Raw genomic sequence first — 18,321 nt, 5'->3', positions numbered from 1 at the left:
GCGGGGGGGGGGGGGCCTCTGGCATTCAATTCTCAGTCCGAAATGTACTTCAAAGGTCACGTTGTACTTTCTTCACTGCCATTGTCCTGACCTGTGGTGCCTGGAATAACCAATTTCAACTCCTTACCACTGATGAGAAGAACAAATAACTAACAAATCATTTTGATTCCCACTACCTTTTTTTTTATGGTTCTTCCTGCTTACTAAACAGCACAAGTAAACACTCTGTATTCAGAAGCTACTACTAAAAAAACTCTTCAGGGTAGTTTTGTGTTCTGGAGACGAGCTGAATGACGTTCTTATTATATGTGATGATTAACACTGTTCACACACAGATTGTATACGTTTTGCTAAATTGTCTCTGTATAGTGTACATAACAGTGCCAGTTTGCGACATCTGCGGTTGTACTGTTAGAATATTTATATTAGATCCAGTTTCTACTGTACATGAGGTGGACGGCAATTGTGACAAATCATTTGAAGAATTTTGAGTTCTAAAGATTTAAATGGGAGCTACTTTTGTCTTGATTCTTGTTACAATGTTTTCTACTAATAAAACGGTTGTCATGGTAACACACGGTATATATAGGGCAATACAATTATAGGTGCACAGCAAATGATCTGTTTCTATATATATATATATATATATATATATATATATATATATATATATATATATATATATATATATATATATATATATATATATATATATATATATATATATATATATATATATATATATATATATATAATGTGAATTATTTTAAGACCTGGTTGCCGCAGTTTATTTTGTATTTTAGCTAGCTTGCTAGCAATTCACACCGATTTGGACCAAAGATGTTTGGTTAAAATGAATTGTATTGTTGTGCATACAATATGGGTCAAGGATTATAGAATTGTGACAAGACTGAAGACATCACTTTTGTTACCTGTGTTTAATAAAAACATCTAAATACCGTTAAGAATGTTTTTGTTTGGGATTAGGCTCGACAGTAAATTCTACTTCATAATTTTCCCCATAATTCTCTTTTCAGTCGTGGAGCTGATAATTTATTTTCACAAAACCTTTTTCGCCTGTCAACCATTTGGTCTTGTTTGCCCTTCTAATCTTTTTGTCAATTATTCCTTTGTTTGCTGCTATCATATGAAATACCGCAAGCCATCTGAAACCCTGTGCAAGAATTAAAGTATAAAAAGTTGCATTAAACCCAAAGTATGGTTCCCTTCTGTTTAAAGTGGAAACTGATCAAACCATTTCACAAAAGACTCTAAATTATTTCATCTCCTTTTGGTTTGAACAATATTTTTCAATCATGGTTCAATTTATGAGAAATTGGATGACGAGCTCATTCGTTTCAATAATGAGCGCTGGTGAAATGAATAGGGGTGGGTGAAGGGGGGCTTGTCTGTTTGTGTTCATCCTTTCAGTAGGGAAATTGGCAACAGCTGCAGGAACAGGAACAGGTGGGCGATCTTACTACAGCACCTTGGCGAGATTCTTGTATTTCTCCTTCAAATCCTTCTCCATTCATTTACCGACTTTTGCATTCTTATGCCTTTCCTACTTTGAACATACTTGGCATTCTGTTTGTATTTAGAACTTGTAACCCTGGAAGTCTGTTGTCTTCCTGTAAGGACGTCCTGCGGCCCCCAAAATATCTCCGCAATGCCACGCAGGACAGCGACGTGCCCTTGCGAGCGTGTTAAGAATAGATCCACAATGGGGCTCGCTCCCGTCTTCTGTTGTCTGAGGACTGCCAGTTGTCTTGCGGGGAACTCGGGGAGAGCAGTCCAGGAGCATAAACTCGCAATGGATCATGTTGGATTTAAACTACCGTACCTTTGAATATACTTCCTGTTGGGTAGATCTAATCAAATGTTCTTGCTACAAGAACATAAAAGGTAACAAATGCTGAGGTCTTACAAGGAGACTTAAGGCCCCAAACTTTTCGGACCGAACATGGCGGGATCCAGTCCATCCGAAATCATCTTTATCTCTATGAATCAAAGCATCACCTTGATAGGTGAGTTTTTACGCTGAAATTTTAACACACTTGTAATCCTGCAATGTTTTGACTTCAGGAAAAGTGTGGCTGGTGGTGATGATCTTTCTCCGCATCTTCATCCTCCTCCTGGCCGGTTATCCTCTCTACCAGGATGAGCAGGAACGATTTGTATGCAACACGATTCAACCGGGCTGCGCCAACGTGTGTTATGATATCTTTTCCCCGATATCTCTTTTTCGTTTCTGGCTGGTGCAACTTGTCACCTTAAGTCTGCCCTACCTGGTCTTTATGATCTATGTGATCCATAAATGTGGCCTCAATGTCACAAAAACCTCCTTGGACCCAGGCGAAACCATTTACAAGATCCAACAAGAGATCTTGGTCCCCAAAAAATCTCCTGGAGTAGAGCGAGGGTTGATCCGATGCTTTACGGGTGTGTATATATTTCAGTTGGTATTCCGGACTTTGCTGGAGGCAGGATTTGGAGCGGCACACTACTACCTCTTTGGATTCTATATCCCGAGGAGGTTTTTATGCCAGCACCCTCCGTGCACAACTCAGGTGGACTGCTACATCTCCAGACCCACCGAGAAGACCGTGATGCTTAATTTTATGCTCGGCATGGCCGCCTTGTCGCTTTTTTTAAACGCTTTGGATTTCATTTGCGCTATCAAGCGCTCCGTGAGGCAGAAGACTCAAAGAAAGTTGATGGCGCGTGTTGATGAGCAGCATTTCCTGGGAACCCCTGATCCAAATTCTTCCTTGGATTGTCTGAAAACTGGTCAAAGAGGGAGTTTCCGAAAGAGGCAAGGCAGTAGGAGTTCTTGCCAAGCCAGACCACTCGGAATAATTCAAGATGCAACCTCTGCCCCTTCGGAACCTTTACGAAGCAATAGCAATAAAAACAATGGCTACTCTCCTTCCCGAGAGGAGGCGTTCTGTCACTTAGAGCCCAGTAGGACCCCCAAAGCTATTCGTGTTAATAAACGCAGCAGGCTTAAACCTCAACCACCCCCCAGGCAGGACTTTGGGCTTCACCCTGCCGTGTCACCCAAAAGAGGTGAGCCCGTAGCAACAGGAGCCCGTACGAAGACGATTGGTCAGTACGATCTGGTGGAGCTGGGCAGTTGTGCGGAAGTGTCTGACGATGAAGGTCAGGAGAAAAGATCTGAGTGGGTGTGACTTTTGCAAGTTATTAAAATGTGAGAGCAACTGGAGCTCTAGCTTTCCATAGTGGCAACAACTGTTGGATCCCTCGATCGCTGTCCTACCTCACACTGCCAACAGATGGCGTTGCCTCGGACCTTGTCTTTGAATCTCTTTGATGCAAAACAACAATATCTCGTGTCAAGAAGAAGAACACCCCGCCCGAGTCGTGGAAGGCAAGATGTGCGAGCCTTAAGCCTCATTGGGTGGGGCGCACTTTGACCTTGAGCTTATCTAAAAGTACAGCTCACCTGTTTCTACCAATCCTGACCACAAAAGGTCATGACCTCTCCCGTATACCCTTACCCTGTGATTCCACCTTGGGGCGTCTCGTGTGCTCGGGGTCAAAGTTCACGTCAGGAGCGTTTGTGTCCATCTTTTGATTGACTTTTACAGTGGTTACTTGACTGACGAGTAAGCTTTAGATATGGGAAATAAAAAGCTGCAGAGTTAGCATTATGCTAAGTTTAAAATTTAGGTTATTTTTCTCATTTAAAAATAGGGAGGCTCAAATTTATTCATTTCAACCCTTTTAAATGGGGGATATTCATTTTAATATGCGAATAAATCTAGTTTGGTTACGGAATACGTTGAATTTGGAAGTCAAGGGTCCTCTAAGGTTCCAATTAAAGTGAGCCTAGTCTGTCAGGAGTTGAAGGTCATAACATTTCTTTATTTTTGGAAGACAGCTTGTCACTCTATTTCAGGGCAGCTAGCAACATTACTAGAAATAGAGCGCAGCAAAAGGACCTCGGTTGCCCTCTGGGAGATCTCCCGATCAAAGATTTTTAGTCTCAAAGAAAGTCAGTGTTTGACAGACTCATCTGCTTGATGCCGACGTGGGTGGAGGCTCCCGTAGTAAATCAGTTGCGAGCACGCGTTTCATTCAGCCCCGAGAGTCGTCTTTGTGTAAACTGATATCGCCTGATCTTTGTTCTCTCGCCGTCTCTTTTGGAAAGTGATAACAAAAAGCTTCGGGCTTCCTGGATCTCACAATGCTCGGCCTTTTGACTCGCATAGGACGGGAGTGACCACAGGCTGTAACAGGTGTGGCGATGCCGCACCTTCTTGTATTGAGACCCCAAGCTTTCTTTTCCTTTCCCATAAGCCAATTTAAAAATTGGGTTTGACCAATATATTTCCTGGTTCAATAAGAGTTGTTACTTAAATCTTCTTATCACATCATGAAATCAACAGTCCTTAGCCACTGCGAAGCTTCAAAAAGAACATCCATAATATCCTGCTAGATTTTTCATGTCTTAACAATTGTGCAATCTTTTGGTGCCTTCGGTGTTAGACTCAAATGAGACGTGCATAAATATAACATACATACGCCGGTTACATATGTATTTTTGTTGCACTTTATTTTTGGGGCCTATATTGCAAGGTTTTGTTGCAGATTGTGATTTTTGTAGCAACTCTAGAAACACAAAATGTGAGATTTTACACTTAATGTCATCTGTTCTTTGGTATTGTGCTAACTAAACAAATCATTTTCCGTTATTGTCATAACAGTTGTTAAATTACTGGGCTGTCGGGGTGTTTCTGAGAGTATTGCTAATTCTTTTTTTAATGCAAATGATGTCATTAATATAAGAAGAACCAGATTAACCTGCTAAGAACCTCCATTGAAATACAGCAACAATTACTAGCACAAATCTGGCCTTTGAGCCATTGACACATATTTTATTGTTTTTGTATATTTCATTATTTGCTGTATGTGTATACGTGGAGAGGATATAAGTTAATCGTTCATATAAAAGGAAGATAAAAGTGAAACGCTTTGGAGGCAATAGAAAAAAAATGTGCCATTAATGCACGTTAAGGGGATGTTATGTAGCAATAGCGCCCTCCCGCGGACAATGTTGTGAACTACGATTAATAGAATTGTGTTGTAGTCATTAAATATGAAAATTATGCCACTTTGACTCATTCAGATTCTCTGCTTCATTGTCTTAAAATATTTTAAGTGATTTGGGACGGTTTTATTTACTTTTTAGACATAAAAAGCCTTGCATTGAAAGGTTAATTTGCTTTTTGTATCTTTTTTTAAAGTTAAAAATAGGGAACTAAAGAGAAAACACTGAAAGTAAGGCCTCAACTTAGAGAAAAAATGTTGACCAAAATTCTAAGTTTCAATGCAGTCTAAATGCTTTATTTTCCCAACATCTGGTATTTAAATAGTCAACTGGGAATAAGTGTCTGAGCTTAGAGGTCAGGAAGTTCCAACATTAATATAGAAAGGTCACCTTATTCAGAGGTCTCTCAGTATTTGATTTAGGGAAAGAATACACCCACGGAAACTGTGTTTTTTTACTTGCCTCTCAAATATAACCTTGACTCCCACGTTTCGAAACTAAAAGTCATATCAAGGCTGTTTGACATTAAATTGTCGATTTGTTCGACATTTTGATCACTGGAGCTATTCTAACACGACTGTTCTGTTAATTTGACAAATTTTAGTCCCCTCTGCAAAAGAATGAATAAATAGATCCAGCAACCAAAATATGGTCTGGAACTTTCCCTTGTAAAATGTTCCTACAAGTCTTGTCAAATCAGAGTAGGAAGCCTAGTTTCATGATAATTACACACTATTTGCAACTGCAAGACCCTGCATGTTTCCGAGGTGGACAGATTTATGGCAATGAGGGAACTGTTTGCAAATGAATGTGAAGTTATCCAGCAGACTTAAAACTGTACAACCGCTCTTTGGCCGCTAGATGGTGCTAAAAGCTGGTCTTTTAATTGGCAGAGCTGTTTGAGGGAAAGGCCAGAAAAAAAAAACAATGTGTAAGGTGGATGGAAAATATGAGGATGGTGGAATGCTGCAATTTAAGATTTCTTTTTGGATTATATTGTGTATGATATTATGAAAGTTTTTTTTCCCGTCACAACATTGTCACCATTATTAAACCCCGTTACTGTAAAAGCTCAGAGGCTTAATTAAGACCAAAACAAGATACATTTGTTGCGAAAAAACTCAATTAGACACTCCTAAGATGTGAGATCATGTGAACAGACCACCTGTGGCTCTTTCTTTGCAATTTCACAATCATTCACGTCAAGGCCCCTGCACTCGCTGACACAGCTTGAGCCCGATGGAGAGATGTTTCAATTCAGACCCGCAGAAAAGAAGAAGGGGGAAGAAAAAAAAAAACCCCACACACAAGATCCAAGGCCACTGGCAGGTTTCAGTCCTGACGATCGCCCAAGAAGCAAGGGATGCTTTTTCAAATGTAGAATGCCCATCAAAGCTTCCAAATGGGGACGTTTAGGGGAACCTTGGCACATCAGACGGACACTCCTAACACACACCACCTTTATTCGGCGCCGTTGGAAAAGAAAGATCAAAGTTTGTGCAGATGAAAAGGGTCCGTTCCCTGCATTTAGACGCCATTCAACCGGTCCCCCCCTTTTACTAAATTAAGAAAGCAGGCTTCTGCAGGCATGTGAAGGGGACTTTAACAATTATGGAGATGCTCCAACTCAACCCCTGCCTCTAATTACCACTTTTCGGACAGTTAAAAGGGCTTCCACCCTGAAAAGCTGCCGTCCTTCAAAAAATGATGACCGCAAAACACGCACGCTCAGTGAGACACACACAAAAAACAAAAAACAAAGATAATTTGCTTTAAATTTATCAAATGTTTTATTGTCAAAATAGAAGTCATATTTTTTTTTGCTCTCCCACAAAAAAGACATCTACACTTTTTACAAATATACAATAGTTATAAACTTTTCTTTTTTTATACACAAATTTACATAAGCTTTACAGTATATAAATACATTTTTGTTTCATTTTTGAAACAAAATGAAATCCCGTTTAAAAAAGAAAAACCCCAGGGCACTATTAAGGCTTAATTTAAACCATATTTAACATGATTGACATTTCAGCATTATCTGGCACGAGATACAAAATGTTTAATAAAAAAAAAAAAAAAAAAAAAAAAAAAAAAAAAGCTTTGTATGAAGTTTGTTACTGGCTACAACAAGTAATGCCCTCCAAAAATAGGAGATGAGCCTCTAATCCGTATAAACAGGGAGGAATTAAACCTGTGTGAATGCCTGGACATTGTTTCAAAGTTCTCCCCACAGTTTGAGGAGAAAGGAGGGCAGCACCTCAGCAGCAGTTCATTACAATGCAAATGTCTTAAGACAGGGTGTGATGGGTTATCTCCCAAACAATTAGCAGTCCACATAAGCTGCTTTTTGTTTTTCTTGTATTCAAACCTGCGACAATGGCATCTGCTTTGGGCAAGACACAGAGCTGGCCGTGCCTGACCTCCACGTCAGTCCCGTGCTCACGTCGCTGTACATGGAGCCGCTCGTGGCTTTGCTGCCCCAACAGCACCTGGTGCAGAAAGTCCTCCAAGAGTCTAAAGTTTTGCCGGACCAGATCCACACTCCGGATGTGATGCCCACTAGAAGGCACATGAAGTACTTGAGCATAAAGACGGCATAGTCCGGCCTCCTTCGGTCCCTCTCGTGTAAACAGTTGGAGCAGTTGTGGGTTATTTCCCAGTTCTGCCGATTGTGCTGCTCGTAGAAATAACACGCCACGATGATAGTGGCCGGAACCGTGTAGAGCACCGTGAAGACCCCGATTCGAATCATGAGCCTTTCCAGTTTATCAGTCTTGGTGCCGCCTTGCTTGATGACGTTGCGGATCCTGAACAGAGACACAAATCCGGCCAAAAGGAACATGGTGCCTATGAATAAATAAATCACCAGAGGAGCGAGGACAAAGCCACGCAGGTTGTCCAGGTTCTGGTTCCCCACGTAGCAGATCCCGGCCACCGAGTCCCCGTCCACAGAACTCAGAGCCAGAACCGCTATGGATTTCATGCTGGGGATGAGCCACGCCGCCAAATGGAAGTACTGGGAATAACTGGCGATGGCTTCGTTGCCCCACTTCATCCCTGCTGCCAGGAACCAAGTGAGAGACAAGATGACCCACCAGATGGAGCTGGCCATGCCAAAGAAGTAAATAAGAAGGAAGACCACCGTGCACAGTGCCGGTCCCGTCGTCTCGTAGTGGATGTGCTCCACGTCCAAGTCCCTGCTGCAGGCAACTTTCTCGTGCCCGGCGATGAGTCTGACGATGTAGCCGATGGACACGAACATGTAGCAGGCGGAGAGGAAGATGATGGGCCTCTCTGGATACTTGAAGCGCTCCATGTCTATGAGGAAGGTGGCAACTGTGGCAAAAGTTGACACAAAACACAGCACGGACCAAAGTCCGATCCAGAAAGCTGTAAAAGCTCTCTCGTCGTGGGTGAAATAGGGACTGTGGCAAGGCACGGCGCAGTTGGTAATCTGGCCAGTTTTCACGCGGTTGTATAACGGATGGCGTTCCGTGTTGACCGGAACCATCGGCTCCAAGCACTTGCAACCTGGATCGCAGGCACCCGCAGCCGGCTTGTACTTCCGAGGCGGACTGGGTCTACCTGGCTTCGTCTTAGGTGGGTTGAAACCCTTGGCGGGATGGTTAGTGGGCTTCGGGAGGACGGGCGACACGGTGGTCGAGTCTGTTCTGTTATAGTCCATGCAAAGCGTGTCTGGGTTGCCGAGCACCGGGAGCAGGTCACATTTCATCCGGTCCGGCCATGGAAAGCCGTACTGCCTCATGAGGGGCGCGCAGCCAGCCCGAGCTCTTTCACACACGCTCCTGCAAGGAGGCAGCGGCTTTTTGTAGTCCTCCAGACAAATCGGCGTGTACATGCTGCACAAAAAGAACTTGAGATCGGGCGAGCATTGGATCTCCACCAGAGGCCAGAATTGGTGGACTTCCAGTCCTGCTTCATCTTGCGTGTCGTGGTTGAATTGGTTGGGCATGTAGGTGTAATTGTAGCCGATACCTTTACACAGCGGCACGGCTATTTCTTGACATGTGATTTCCTTAGCGGTGGTGCAGCTGGATCTAGGCAGGAGGGCGAGAGAGAGGAGCAGGTAAATCCCAAACAGGTCGGGCTCCATCTCTCCAACCAGTGGTGCGTCTCCTCTCCTTTTTCCTGATCCCAATACTGCCGTAAATCCTCCACCCACCCCCCGCCCGGCTTTCAGTCCGGTCAGATTTCACGCAGCGAGCCCATCTCGCGTCTCCGTGGAGCTTGCATGGAGTTGCGAGTGGCGTGCACGGCTATGTTTACTTTGAATGTAGCAAGCCTTCAGTGCGGCGAGCAGAAGCAGTCAAGATGGCTGAGAGAAGAGGAGAATCCACCGTCTTCTGTCAATGCTTTCTCCAGTCCGTTTAAAAAAAAAAAAAGACACAGAAATCCTCTGCTGTCAGAAAAAACGTGCGTCTTCGCCTTGCGCGGAAACACATTCAGCGCGTTTGTTACTCCTTTATTATTGGTTCTCATGTAAATCAGTGGCTTGCAGACGAAGAGGTGGATATATACACAAGAGGCTGGCGGGACACGCCCCTAACTGAGCTAGCCCAATCACAAAGCAGCAGGGGCGGAGCCGAGGTGAAGTCATTCAAGGTTGTACTGAAATTACTGTTGACACTGACCACCAATAACATGATGCTCATAATCTCATTAGTTCGATAACATTTTGTTTTACAAAACACAAGTTATTAATTGAGACTAATTGCTGAAACATTCGTTAAAGCAATTGACAAAACATGCAGGTCGTTTTATGCAGTATAATGAAAATTAGATTCATCAAAGTGCCATTTTGCAATCCCGGAGCTTAATTGATTCAAAAGTTATGGATTTCTGCAACATGTTGGGATGGTTTGTGTTAAAATAGCAACTTAATTGAATGACTTTAAATGCAACATACGTATTTAAAAGCTGCAGAATGATTGTTTCTCTTCTGTGCGTGAGTGCGAGCGAGAGACCAGTTTGCTAAATTGGTTAATTTGCGCATGGTAGGACTACCCAGGGTGCTGTCTGTCCTTGAGAAAAGCTGTTTTATTTTTCAAATGAGGTGCTAATGTTTCGTTTAACGCTTGCATAGAGCTCCACGGGAGGCGTAATTGCGCGCGGCAGAGAGCAAGCAGCAGAGCAAACTAAAACAGAGGAACCCAAATCTGTGTTAACGCGCTTAGTGCATGAGGCAGATGATCCCTCTGTTGTACTAACATCTATTTGGTGTTATTTCTGCCATCACTTAATTGTCATTTCATTATCTGCTGTTATCTAATTATCCCTGCTCTACAAGATTAATGACTTTTCCTGAAAACAATGACAAATCTGATGTAAATGAGGTCCAGTGCATAATGATCTTTGCAGATAGTCCAAAATCAGTTTTGTAATATCACATAAAACGATATTGACATTGTGTGCAAGGTCCAGAATGCAGAGTTGCTGATGTTTGGTTTGCAGCCCGAGCTTTATGACGTGAAGGAGCTATTTTTACAGCCTTGACCCACTGAATGAAAGCAATAGCCCAGAGTCGAGCTCAGTTGGACGGCACAGCTTGATTAAATGAGCCGAGAGCACCGTTATTGGCTGGGAGACAAGAGTTCAGCCGAGCTCGATGGAGGTTTACACCGGTCTGTGTGAGTGCTTGTTTGTGCACGGTGTGAAATCTCTCATTATGTGTTAAGGGAGGAAAAAAGTAAGGGCAGCGCAATGACGATACCATATCTGCTCATCTTGCGCCGGCCTCATGCTGTGAAAGAATATGAGCCGGCACCAAAGCTTTGAGAAGGATGTGTGACCAATGAATAAAATCCTCAATGAACATCAGGAAGGCAAGTTAATGCGTTTCGTTTAAACGCCGGCGTAATCAAGTGTTCCGAGAGGAAACCCATCAAGTGTGACCGCTTCCCTGTTCCGAGTCTATACGAGATGGCGAGACGGAGATATGCTAATGCCAGTTTATCTTGTAAAGCAGGGGTCACCAAACTACGGCCCGCGGGCCGTATACGGCCCGCGGGACCGTTTAATCCGGCCCGCCAACCCTGAATAAATTGTATTATTAAACTTTTTTTTTTTTTTTGCTCATTTTGCCTGCAATGACTGCGTTTCCCCAGTAGATGGGGAAGCGCTCGCCTGCGCATTTACTACCGGAAGCCGTGTCAGAAAGCTCGGTGCACACTCACAAGTGCGTGTACGGACATGGCGCACTCGCGCTCTATTTGTATCAGTCCCGAATTTAGAGCGTGGGCTGTGACGACAGCATTCTTGTAATTTGCGCGCTGAGCTTTCAGATGCAGTTTTGCGCTAAAGCCACCCACAAACCTTCCCCTGGAATCCTTCCGTTAAAATGTCGCCCAAGTAAAGCAGTGCCGAGCGTTTAAAAGAGTTGCCAATTTGGCTCGACGTACGCGACGTGACGTTCAGCCACATGAACGTCAACATCTACCCGTCACAGATCGAGGTAAACGGACCAACACCTCGGATCTCGCCTAAGAATTGCCACAACAAATTTTACTCCAGACTATGACGCACTATCAAACTTTAACAAAAAAGACAGCAGTATCTACAAGCCTACTGGAACCTACAAAAGGATTATAAGGAAGGAACACAAGAACTTTAAGAGACTGCTCATATGTGTCAGAGAGGTTCTGCTCTGACAACTGAGCTGAACTTTTATCTGTTAAGATTGTGCATGGCACAACAGAAAGTTAATGTTCCATGGTTTTTTTCTATGAAGAACCCAGAGAGAGTTATTTAGTTATTTATTTCCTGTTTTTTCTGTGAAGAACTCAGAGAGGGTTTAGTTATTATTTATTTCATTAATAGTGTTATTATTTGTTTCCTGACTTTTTTTCTGTAAAGAACCTGGAAAGGGTTATTAAATAACCGTTATTTGGTTATGTGTGGCTTTCTGGAAAACAATAATTTTTTTAAGCTCCCCTACGATCGTCACACTTTTTCTCACACAGTTACAAACTGCCACCGGCCCGCCATCAGAGAAGGGAAAGGTTATGTGGCCCTCACAGGAAAAAGTTTGGGGACCCCTGTTGTAAAGGGAAAAGCTCGGAGGAGATTTAGCCAATCTGCCGGACACAATTCCAAGAGCCTCGGTGGCATTTAGCGGGCTCGCACTAACCCCGGGCTGCTTGTTAAGACTTCATTAGCCGTGTTTGCTCAGGCCTCTTTTTCTGCAAAGAGGTGGAGGAAGGCTCCCCAGGCTCCAGCCTATAGACACTCCATATGGGGCTTGTTTGCTCACGGCTGGCCCCGGTTAATCACTTTCAGGTGGAGCTGAAGTAGATGGAGCAAGGCTGAGGGGATTTGGGGGAGAGCTCGGACCGCCAATCCCTCCGCTCCCCCCGATCGAGGTGCTGCCGAGGTGACAGAGCGTGGAGCGTGTACCCTGTGAATTAGCTCACCTAGGGCCCATTACCTTAACAAACACAGCCGGCCCCTCCAATCAGCCTACTGCTGGGAGGACAGACGAGGTGGCCCCTGTAAATCCTTCTTTACAGCTGCGGTCCTTCTGTGTGTGTTTTTTAGGAGGAAAACAATTGAGTGCAACAAGAAGTCTTTCAAATAGAACAATATCTCCACCAAGTGTCCAGCAACACTTCTACTATGGTAAGACATTTATTGTTTGTGATTTAGGGCGATATAAATAAACTTGACTTATTGTAAGCCCCAATATAAGATCGGCAAACTACAAATGTGGTCGAATGTTTTCCGACACAAATATTAAGTAGGTCAAATCCATGAAATGGATTCTTACTGAAATCTTGAGTGATTTACTTTGTACTCACTTGAAAATTAATTAAAACATTGTTTGTAAGGGAGAGGAGGAGGAGGGGGGGATATCTGGCCCATACTGCCTCAGCCAAAATTCTGACTGCTTTCTGGCTGCAGTCCCCGAAGCCAAGCAAGTTTGAGTGTGCCGGCTTGTGTGTGATTGTTTGGCATTTTCAGCCATCTGATGCCACAAGAATCTGGCCAGCTAGCAGCTAGCAGCAGCAGCAGTCTTCTTTTGGCTGCCTTGACGCCTGCTACTTGACACTCTTGACAGATTTATCTCCCCTCTTGTAAAACAGCGTGCAACTTGTTCTCTCCGCTCAGGAAGATTTGCTGAGATTCCGTTTGCTCAGGAAATGCAGACACATTTGTATTTTATTGTTTTAATACTGACAAGCGGGACAAGAAAAAAAAAAACTTTTATGAGATAGATTTGACTTCTTACTCTTTACTTGACCTACATTTTGATACTTTGTATGCAGTATGGTCAAATTCTTGATTGTTGATTTTTCTGGTCCTGTCATTTGTTTGCTTCGCCACTTGTAACTGCCCGGAAACCATTTAAAAAATAAAAAAAAGTCATTTTTTTTTAAACTAAAGGGCAGACAGCCAGTCTAACATAAGCCAAGGTCATCTTGGACCAAACAGTGACCAAGCACTTTTTAATGAAGGTATTACGTACTTTCAGACACAACCTAACCACTAAGAGCTTTGCAGACGACGAGGAGGAGGATTTTAAATGTGTCGAGGAACCGGTCCAGAAAATCTCATCTCACTTCCTAATTCCTGTCAGGACATGTGCCGCAACATTCTTGACCGACTTTATAATCTTTTGAGACTTGCTGCTGTCTCATGGCAAGTATGAAAAACAATAACATAATGTAGAAACTACCAAATCTGGAAATAAATCTGTTACATGATTAAAATATATCCAATCAATTTAATGGAGGAAGGAGCTGTGACTCATTCCGGCTGCCTAAAATCTTCATTTGAGTAGAACTGGCGATAGTTTCAAATTAGCCAATTTCGAATTCATTACACGTCTTATTTTGGTCATATCTCTTTGCCAGCACCCAGTAAACGACTCCAATGTCTCCGAGCATGCTTACTTTTAATTTTCATCTTTCTCCCTCATCCCCTCTTCTGCTCTCTCTCTCGAAGACCGCCCGTCTGGTCTGCGTGTGGCGCACGGAGAAACAGATGGCACGGGCGAGGATGGCCGCCAGACGGAAGGAGGGAAAGTGAGAGTGGCAGAAAATGGCAAGGTAGGGAATCGGGAACACTCAAGCAGAGGGTGGGATGAACGGAGCAGATGTGGAACGCAAATGGCCTTGTGGAGTTTGCAACTCGTCTCGTCTCGTTTAAAGTCCGGAATTGTTCTTGTTATGCACATCAGAGGCCGTGCGATGCCCCTGATGAGCTACCCTGGGCATCTTATAGTGCTCATTAGCAGTCTGATTAAAACATGATTATGTATGTAAACAATGTTATTTCCCCGCTTTGCTTCAACCTTCACTCCAAGTTCGCGTAAAGTGAATCTCTCGCCGACGGGTGTACAAGCTAGAGATAAATCCCCAAGGCCAAATAGTGGGATGTGATTGACCTTATCTGGCGTGCGGTTTCTGCCCCCCCCCCCATCCTTCCACAAACAGAAAGACCTCGCTATCTCGACAAGCTCTCCCCCGCCTTTCAAACAAACACTGACAGCCGTGTCATTTCTATATGAATAATTAATTTGAATTAGGAGTTGCCAATGCAAATAACAAACACTATGATGGTCATTTTCTGTCTTTTGTAAACATTGAAGGGCGATGAGGTCCACTATCATAATAGTGGTGTTTATTCTTCAACTGCCAAGATTTTTATCGATCTATTGATCGCTGTAAAAAAGTATCTTGTCGAAAAAGTTGTAAGGTCAGGCCTCACGAATCGCACATAATGTAATTCTCGGGTTTGGCGGAGCCTGGGTGCTGACTTGAATGACATTCAAAGTTGACTGAGGTTGAGAAGATGGGCCACTAGAGTGGAAGGCAAGAACCTCCCCTGAGCGATGGCGTATGATGTGTGATTGACAAGCTACACGCTAAGCTCACCTGAGCCTCTAACCTCTCTTTTTACATCTCCCTGTCGCGATCCTCTTCTGTTCTTCCCCCGGATATCTCTGGGAGAGGGAAACCTGAGGAGGGCCACAGTGGGGTGGAATGGCTTCGGGCTGCGACCCCCTCTAAGGGGGGTCACGGGGAAACAAAGGCCATTCAGGTGAAGTGCTCTGAGCTGAGCTGAGACAGACAGGCTCCCGAGTGCAGATCGCATGAGACTAATGTACTCACGTTTTCCGCTGTCAACGCCGACAAACTTGGTCGTGGTGTGTGTGTGTGTGGTGGCTGAGGTGTGCGGGGGGGAGGAGGGGGATTTCAGTGAAAGAAAACAGACTGACAGGTGAGTAAACACAATGCACTGAAAAGCCCCAATGAACATTCCTGAAATGTCTAGTTGCAAAAAAGTAGCAAATCCTCTTTATGGAGGCTAATCTTGGCCGAAGCGAAGAACTCGAGGAGCTCTCGCCTCACTGGTTTGCATTTACAATCTACCCAAGTGGCGAAGGAATCATTCCGTGTGTGTTTGCTGCACGTCTCCTCATAAAAGTGCCGTAGACGGAATGCTGATGAGTGAGTGAGACGTCCATGTTAATTACAGGAGCGGGCGGAATATTTCCACTTCTGTCTTATCTCATCTATGGACCGGTCCGTTCTTGTTCAGGAAGTGGATAGAATTTTTCACAGTGGGAATTGGATTTATATTGCAGGTCCATTGGTTAAATAAATAAATAAAAAACTTCTGGGGTATAAATGGAAGCTCTCTTGTCGGCGGGTTTTCATTAATGACCACATTGCCGTTGAGGTTTGGCAATTATTCCTCCTTCAGCCTCTGCTGGAAAAAAAAAAGACAGAGCGAGACATTGTTTCAAATTTCATTGTGTGTGTAAGGTGGATAAAATGCAAGAGAAAAATCCCTCAGCTCCCCCAGTGGAACGGACTCAGGAGCTTACCGCCGCACCTTTTCCAGTCACCACGTTCTGCTCCCACCTTGTAGATTTCCGACAACGCCGCGGCGCCAAAATATGATACGTGACTAAACTGTAGCTTTTAATCTGTGTCTGACCCACCTCAACTGCAATGCAACATCACCCCCCCCCACTCCACTTCCCTCCCCCTCATCCATCTTTCTGTCTCCTCATTTCTCTAAGCGGGGTTCACTCATGTGTCTGTCATTCTTCCACCTTTTGTATCTGTAGCTTTTTTTTTTTCCACTATTGAATGCTGCTTTCTCGCCATCCCCTCACCTCCCTACCTCTCTTTCTCCCCTCGCCTTCTTCACGCACTCAATCGTCCGTCATTCACTCTAGGGCCTAATTATGAGATGGCTTCGAATAAATACATGTATTCCCCCCCCCCCCCTCCCTATGTGTGCGTGCGTTCTTTTTTTTTTGCTCTGGCTGCATTCTACACTCAAGGAGGTTTTTGGGGTAGCTCGTCAAAATGGAGAGGACCGGGTTGGGAGATTTCCTGGGCGCAGTAATTGTGCCTCATTAATACTCACTGTAATGCTGGGTTACTAAACAGGCCGTGCAATTAGGGGGCTGAGCCTTCAATAGGTTGGCTAATCAGGGGACAAAAGCCGAAGCTCAGAGGCCATTAGGCCTGGAGGAAGTGCTCTCATTGTAAAAAAAAAAAAAGCGGGGGGGGGGGGGGGGGCTGTGATGCCTTCATCAACCACCAATCTGGGTGGGGCACGCTGAGTGGAGGGTGGTCCACTACACCTGAAATCAGTCAAATGTTGCACCCTGATCGCCGACTAAAATATCCTGCATCACTTTTTTGGTGACGCTAAACTCACTACTGCCCACTATTGGTTCAACCGAGAATGATGACTTCAGGAATGGAATGTTATGATCATTATCCACGTTAACTTAGCAAAGCTGACTGTATCGGTTGATGGAAATTTGTCTTTGGAACATCCTGTCTGGTCCCTTTAGGAGCAGTCGAATGTAATTCAAACTACTTCTCGACGTACTTCCAATTATGGGCTTAGGAGTTGGAAGGCAATTTTAACCATCTGGGAAGGGTGAAAGGACAAAAGAATAGAGTATAGCAACATTATCTACAGTAGAAGCACTTTTCTCCCACCTACAATCTCACTCTAGAGTTTTATCTTTTATCCTCAATCTCATCATCAAGACAGCCGAGACAGAGTGAACAAATGACCTCTCCTGGCCATTAAAATTAGGCATTGAATCAATGACATGCAATTAGCCTTTCTTTTATGAGAGAGGGGGGAGACACTGAAATCTTTTTGCCTGACAGCAAGATGGAGAAATAATTTGACTGCTGTAGTCGTCGGAACGGGGAGAGAACGTATAAATTCTAATTTGGAAAAAAACAAAACCCTATTTATCATTATGAAAAGAGAAGTTGTCATTCATGAATAGTGTTGGATATTTTAAAACTGTGTCCCAAAGCATATAAAATATTTGAGGCAAAAAAAATAAAAATGGCGACACACATTCCACATCCAATTTCACTGACAATTCCCTCATCTACTTTATGAAAAGCACCAAAAACACTTAGACTGCTTGTTAGTCAAATACACATTTCACTGCAGCACAGCAGCAGTTTGACAAGCTGTTTACGCTAAGCTGAGTAAATCAAATTCGGAGTTTGCCTTCCCTCCGCGGTAATCTCATTTTGTTTACCGCTAACACTAAGTACATTAGCAGCTGCAAGGTCTGTCTGTATTTACTCTATTTACCTTCACTGAACGGGTTTAAAACCACACCGGGACCGATGTTGCGGAATGAAGCTCACCAGCTGTGTATTCATGAACAGCTCATTTTCTAATCTGACATAAAGGCAAGAAACCAGAAGCTGCAAAGCTCTAATCGCAATTAAAAAAAATAGAAAAAGACAGAGGATGTAGCCGTTGAAAATACTCCCTGGTTTTACACTGTAATTTATTCTCTGGCTTCTCGGTTGTTTTTGCAGGGCAACATTGAGGTGGTGTTGTAGGAATGTATCCTAAATTTCCATGGCGACACGGTAAAGAGATAGTAAAAGGTTAAAAAAGTTAAGTGACCCACTGGCCTGGCATGCATAGTTCAGCGTTTTCTGTCACTTTTGCAGTTCGGTGTGAACTGGATTTGACATCACAACATTGACATCTGTATGTGAAACTTTTGGAATATGCATAAGAAAAAAAAAACCCCGTTTTAACTGGATTGCCATTACAATACAGTAAGTAATCTTCTTTAATTAAAAAATTACCATATTTTCCGGACTATAAGGCGCACCTTCAACGAATGGCCCATTTTAAAACGTTGTCCTCATATGAGGCGCACCAGACTATAAGGCGCACCATTAATGCATCATGTCCGATTTTTAATCCAA

General features: G+C 43.6%; 2 protein-coding genes and 1 long non-coding RNA gene across 3 annotated transcripts in view; 2 read left to right on the top strand and 1 right to left on the bottom strand.

Moving 5' to 3' along the window:
- Positions 1-2: 2 nt before the first annotated feature.
- Positions 3-4,556, top strand: gjd4 (gap junction protein delta 4). Its single transcript, XM_061265561.1, has 2 exons — positions 3-2,027; positions 2,086-4,556. Exons 1-2 carry the CDS (start codon positions 1,964-1,966, stop codon positions 3,189-3,191), a joined length of 1,170 nt encoding a protein of 389 aa, XP_061121545.1. The 5' UTR covers positions 3-1,963; the 3' UTR covers positions 3,192-4,556.
- A 2,314-nt stretch (positions 4,557-6,870) lies between these two features.
- On the bottom strand, positions 6,871-9,590 carry fzd8a (frizzled class receptor 8a). The gene has a single exon (XM_061266125.1). The coding sequence runs from the start codon at positions 9,189-9,191 to the stop codon at positions 7,440-7,442; it is 1,752 nt and encodes a 583-aa protein (XP_061122109.1). The 5' UTR covers positions 9,192-9,590; the 3' UTR covers positions 6,871-7,439.
- Positions 9,591-10,603: 1,013 nt separating this feature from the next.
- Positions 10,604-18,321, top strand: part of LOC133143884 (uncharacterized) — an 81,397-nt gene continuing 73,679 nt past the window's right edge. Inside the window, exons 1-3 of the long non-coding RNA XR_009710502.1 lie at positions 10,604-10,725; positions 12,632-12,712; positions 14,039-14,142. This is a non-coding gene — a long non-coding RNA (uncharacterized LOC133143884). The remainder of the gene's footprint in view (positions 10,726-12,631; positions 12,713-14,038; positions 14,143-18,321) is intronic.

Source organism: Syngnathus typhle, linkage group LG19 (genome assembly GCF_033458585.1).
Source record: "Syngnathus typhle isolate RoL2023-S1 ecotype Sweden linkage group LG19, RoL_Styp_1.0, whole genome shotgun sequence".
Taxonomy (NCBI): domain Eukaryota; kingdom Metazoa; phylum Chordata; class Actinopteri; order Syngnathiformes; family Syngnathidae; genus Syngnathus; species Syngnathus typhle.
The sequence above is the reverse complement of the archived record's forward strand: the minus strand, read 5'-3'. Positions and strand labels throughout refer to the sequence as shown.